Source organism: Notothenia coriiceps, unplaced genomic scaffold (assembly GCF_000735185.1).
Source record: "Notothenia coriiceps isolate Sejong01 unplaced genomic scaffold, NC01 NC01_scaffold00010803, whole genome shotgun sequence".
NCBI classification, from domain to species: domain Eukaryota; kingdom Metazoa; phylum Chordata; class Actinopteri; order Perciformes; family Nototheniidae; genus Notothenia; species Notothenia coriiceps.
This window is the reverse complement of record NW_011343504.1, coordinates 1-5,420: the sequence shown is the minus strand read 5'-3', so window position 1 is coordinate 5,420 and position 5,420 is coordinate 1. Positions and strand designations below refer to the sequence as shown.

The 5,420-nt window shown below is 39.9% G+C and overlaps 1 protein-coding gene across 1 annotated transcript; it reads right to left on the bottom strand.

Moving 5' to 3' along the window:
• ssr4 (signal sequence receptor, delta) lies at nt 1-3,442 on the bottom strand. The gene is made up of 6 exons (XM_010772005.1): nt 3,264-3,442; nt 2,942-3,060; nt 2,776-2,850; nt 2,305-2,394; nt 2,119-2,184; nt 1-656 (listed from the first exon to the last, which is right to left on the bottom strand). The coding sequence occupies exons 1-6, from the start codon at nt 3,310-3,312 to the stop codon at nt 552-554; spliced, it is 504 nt and encodes a 167-aa protein (XP_010770307.1). The 5' UTR covers nt 3,313-3,442; the 3' UTR covers nt 1-551.
• Between the last annotated feature and the right edge of the window lie 1,978 nt (nt 3,443-5,420).

The window sequence follows — 5,420 nt, the reverse complement described above, 5'->3', positions numbered from 1 at the left end:
TGAATGAAAAACAAGTCATTTATTCAATCTGATGGAAAAGACAAAACACTCTACTTGCTCAGGCCAGCCAGTGCAGCCACGTTATTGAAATTTCATATGTTTTGAGGTCTTGACCTCTGTTCTTGTTGTTCGGCATTTTCGTACAAATCCCACTCCCACGAGCCAGTGCATCCACACAGAAGGATAAAGCATTATCTAGTCTAAACGAAACAACATCTTTTAAGCAAGACTGCCTGAAGTATACTATGAATATTTGTTTTGTTTAGTCATGTGGGCCAGGTTTATTGTTTGGTTTTATCAACAAAAATTACAAAATTCCATCATATTGGCAGGACAAACTTGTGACGAAATTCATCGGAAAAACTGATAAGACCGATGGCGGACAGACACAGTCTGGATAGAAAAAATAAAATAAGACTGCTGCTCCAGCTCCTCGTCTCAAAGCAGATCAAGTGGCAAAGTCCTTTCGGCTTGCCACCACAATGGATGATGGATCGTTGTTTGAGATCCACCAGATTTCAGTCTTTAACGATCCAGTGATTGTGAATCGTTTATGCCTGGATGGTGCTCTTTGCAGTGAAGGCCAGGTAGTAGACCAGGATCCCCATGAGGGCAGCCACCACCTCAGTCGCCACCCATGGGCCGTTCCACGCACCCTGGGGAGAGATTCACACATTTTAGAAACTGCTTATAAAAATGTTCAGAGGAACTGATGTTAAAAAAATGTACATTCCAGTTCCTCTGGTTTTAGAAACACAAAGAGGCTGAGAGCAAAGTGGAAGATTTCTTCTTATAAAAGGCCTTATTCTACCGTTTTCAATAATACATTTCATTAAAAGAAACCGGCATGGTAAAGGTTACATTTTCTAAGGAGCAATAACAAAATAGTTCCCAAAATGTCAAAACAAGCCTTTCAGAGTGGCTACAACTGCTTAACCGAGTGTCTCTGTGGGCTTCATAAAAATGTGTTTTTCTTGAATGAAGGGATTCCAGCTGTAAATCAGAAAATAACCCTTTTGCAATATAAATCAGCATGGAGGCTGTTATAGTGCCATAAAGAGCACATGTTTTATTGCTTCCTTTTTACATTCCTCCAGAGGCAAGTTTTAAACTAAAAGTACTGCCCTGTGGTTGTATGCCTCCCCCAACTGGTCAAGTTGGAGTTTACACCCGTCCGTCCAAAATGTCAAGCTTCATCATTTTATTCTTTTAGACTTTGTGTAAAATTGTGGTTATCGGCATATACATTTTTGAGGTATAGTCTAAAGCACATATGGCAATGTCATAGGGACCTTGACTTTTGTCCACTAAATTCTAATCAGCACTTCTTTGAGTCCAAGTGGACCTTTTTGACAAAAAAAAGTAAAAACCTGTTTACAGTTTTGCTTTTTCTTGTTCGGCATAAAAAAAAAAAGAGATACTAACAAATGCATATTACATGTTGTACAATGAGAGTTAGAGATGCACCTTTTGTATTCACCTACATTTTCACCAAAACGGCACCATGTTACAGGACCTCCGTGATGTTGTCCACAGCTTAATAAGACTTGGAGGTTTTACAAAATGCAAGCTTTGAGTCTTCTTCATTCAAACTGAAGCACTTCTTTACCAACAACATGATGTGTGGCTGTGCTTTGCCACAGCAGGCGGTGCTGTTGTGTGCCCAACATGTTTACATGTGACCGGCGGATATACGACACTGAATGGGTGGTCACGGAAAAACGACAATCAACTGACAACCGGGCGGTCTCTGCTACTGACCAAACAATCGGTTAATCTCTGAAGACGTCAAATGAACCTTGAACTACGAGTGTTTGTGGATCTCATTTAACCGTCTATGGAGCAGCTCCAGGGTCTGTCTCTAAATCAGTACAATCAGATAAAATACAAATGTTGTACTGATGAAAATGATTCTATATCTATCTTCTATAAAAATTAAATGATAGAAACATTAATTTGTGCAAAATACTTTTAAAAACTGACCGTCTCATAGAAGTATGACCATTTTCATCTGTAATGTTTTCTGAAGATTCTTTGAGAAATAATAAACTAACTTCTTTCCAAAACACTGATTGTGTATAAACACGGGTTCGATCTGAAGGTGTAAAAAGGACTCACCCTGTGGTCAATGTTGACGGAGAAGAGAGGCTGAATGGCATTTACATCTTCGTTGTTTCTCTGGGCCTGGAACAAAAGAGATTAGTTAAAAAGGCATAAAACTAACTTGCCAAACACAAATCATTTCGAATACAATGGAGGTCAGTGGCATAAGTATGAGCTTATCAAAAAACATTCATCACTAACCTTGCGGAGGGAACTGTAGGACTCCTCATCGAAGAATTTCACCTGATATGTTCCAGAGCTGGCCTGTTTGTGAGGAAGGCTCCAAGAAACCTGAGGAAAGAAATCACATGCTGACAAATGCTTTGGTGATAAACTATAGGCTTTAAGAGATGGTCACCTGAAGTACAATTATTTTTTGTTTGTCTTTTTTGTTTGCCATTATTGAAGAATACATCATCAGCTTTATTGAAGAGATTGAAGGTCCATTTTCAAAAGACATACAACACTCAAATAAAGCTGAAAGTACACAGGGAAGTGAGAAAGAATAGGGATGACCTGGAGCAAATGTATTGCCTTTTCAATGTAGGTGAATGATTTAAACATATTGACCCAGGGACATTGAACCTTTGACCCTGGTTAAATCACTGCGGAAAACTTAATGTGTCAAGCAGCTTCAGCATGAACATATGAACTGGGGCCACACTTGCATACCTGGTACTTGCCAACATCCTGGCCTCTAGTCACAGGGAACTGTCTTCCGTTGACATCAGCATACAGAACCACACTCTGCAAAGGACAGAAATGGCCAACAGTCAGTCCATTACATCAACATATACATTCACACTGTCTGGTTGAAATGTTGGAGGTGGACTGTTACCTGGGCTCCATTGGCACAGGCCAGGCTGAGTTCAACGATGAAGACCGACTCAGAGGAGATGACGGCATCTGAGGTGGTGTAGGCCGACGGGGTGATCGCTGGGTCCGTGCAGCTCTCTCCTATAACCACAGTGTACAAGTTAGTGAATTAATCATCTGCACAAGATAACAGCTCTTACACATTCACCAAGACTAATTTACCCCTTATTGAGATGACACATGGACGTGATTTGATGAACTAGCTAACAGTAGCTAGCTAAGGTTGGTTAGCATTACAGGCTTATTAACTGGTAAATATGTCCCCTCGTCCCCCACTGACTTACCCGAGCAGGCAACCACTAGCAGGGCGAGGAAGGCGGCTATCCGAATCATGGCAGTGGTATCTGGGGGTTTTCTGGTGGGTTTTGTGTTGCTTCTTGGGTCCAGCTGCCAAACTGCACTGTTTCTTTCTCACTGACTGAAGGGAAGAAGTCCACCTCAGCTCTCCGGTTCAAGACCTCTGCGCATGCGCAGCAATGACGTGGACTGTTGCGCCGCAGAGCATTCTGGGAAGTTACTATGTCGACACGTCATCCGAGTTAAACACATGTTTACAGTGAAACCTTTATATATTTATACAGTAGTCTATCTGTGAAACAGGTCTATTTGTTACACAATTATATTTATTATACATCAATATGGCACCGCTATTAAAAAGAGGAAGGCAATCAAAACCAAATGTGTATTTGATAAATACTTTATTTGAAATGTTACCTTTTTTTTTATCACAATTGTCCTTATACTTATTTCTTTATTTTATTTTTTCACTAAAAACCTAACTGTGACAAAGAAAAAAGGGTTTCTGTGTTCAAACTACAGTAATAATGTATTAATAAGTCCTTTGGGGTTACATTATATTAAAAGTAGGCCTACAGTTTTTCAAATCATCATATATTTTTAGAGACCTGAAAATGACAAATGAAATAGCAAACAAAATTAGTCAAAAATAAAATAAAAACGAAAAAGTACACGGGGGTTGTTTGAAATGGCAAATGTCTATATGTATACATATCAACACATACAATATCCATACACACATACATGTGTCAGTGTCCATACATACACACCTATACATACATTCAATCGGTGTATAGAAACAGTCAAATAAGGGATGGTCTTTTTTTAGGATATGTAAATTCTCCACTTTTTCCATATTTCCTCAAATGTGTTTTCCTGAAGCCTCATTGAGAAAGTGATTCTTTCCATAACATACATTTCATGGATGTTGTCGTACCAGTGGTCAAGAGAAGGGATGTCCGCTTTGAGCCATTTTCTAGTTATTACTTTTTTTGCTGCAACAGTAAGAATTCCAAATAATCGTTTTGTTTTGAGGTTTGTGGGGATTGAATGTACGAGCCCAAATAGAAATTCATCCCAGTTTAATGGGATTTTTTCCTGTAGTACTATTTCAATTTCTAAATGGATCTTTTGCCAAAAAGTTACTATCAAAGGGCAAGCCCAAAACAAATGGTAGTGATGTGCTAACTGAGAACCACATTTCCTCCAGCAGCTGGGGGGCCCTAGATGATGTGGTGACTGAGCAGGGCTGAAAAAGTACCTGCTCAGCATCTTCCAACTAAACATTCGATTGGCGCCTGAGCTAGAGATCTTCCATTGAAAAGTACAATATCTTGACGAGCTTTGTAAAGTTTTGAGATTACTTTCATCCCTTCGTCTGATGTGTATGCACTGGTGAAAACTATTAATAAAGGATCTTCAAGGGCCTTCTAGCTGTCTAACAGGGAACTATTTAAATAGTGGCGTACCTGTAGAAATAAAAAAAAAATCACCGTTATTCAATCCATATAGTTTTTTTAGTGTTTGAAAATCGATCATGGTTCCTTTGCTGAAAAAATTGCAATATGAAGTAAGGCCATGTTTGGCCCAACCTTTAAATGTTGTAGCTTTCTCGGGGTGAAATCAAGATCATGTGAGCACCATCTTAATATCTTCTTTTCCTCCAGCAAGTCACTCCTGGTAAGGACCCTTAACCATCATTTTAAAGAGAGATTGATCCAGTGGTTATCTTTTTCCAGTAAGTTTTTAACATGTCTTTTATCACCTAACCTTGCCTCGATTGGTACTCCTCCTGATACATTATTCTCAATTTCTTTCCATCTAGCTCTGTAGTCTGACTTGCATCAGCAGAACAAGCTTCGACTGGGTTGTCCTCATAAAACACAGTTAGTCTGGCCGGGAATGGGCTCTGGAATCTTATGTTTCTTTCCTTTCAGTCAGACAACTCACGTGTTTCTCTAACATGTTAAGCAGCATATAGTTGAGTTTGGCGTCTAGGCTCGGGCCTCATCACTCCACGGATATACATAGCACGATGAGTGACGATTAAATAACTAACCCCCGAGCCTACAGGTGGAAGCTGGGGTGGAAGCTGGGGTGGTGGTGGGGCAGGCAAGCAGCAGCGACGTGGAAGTATAGCTGCA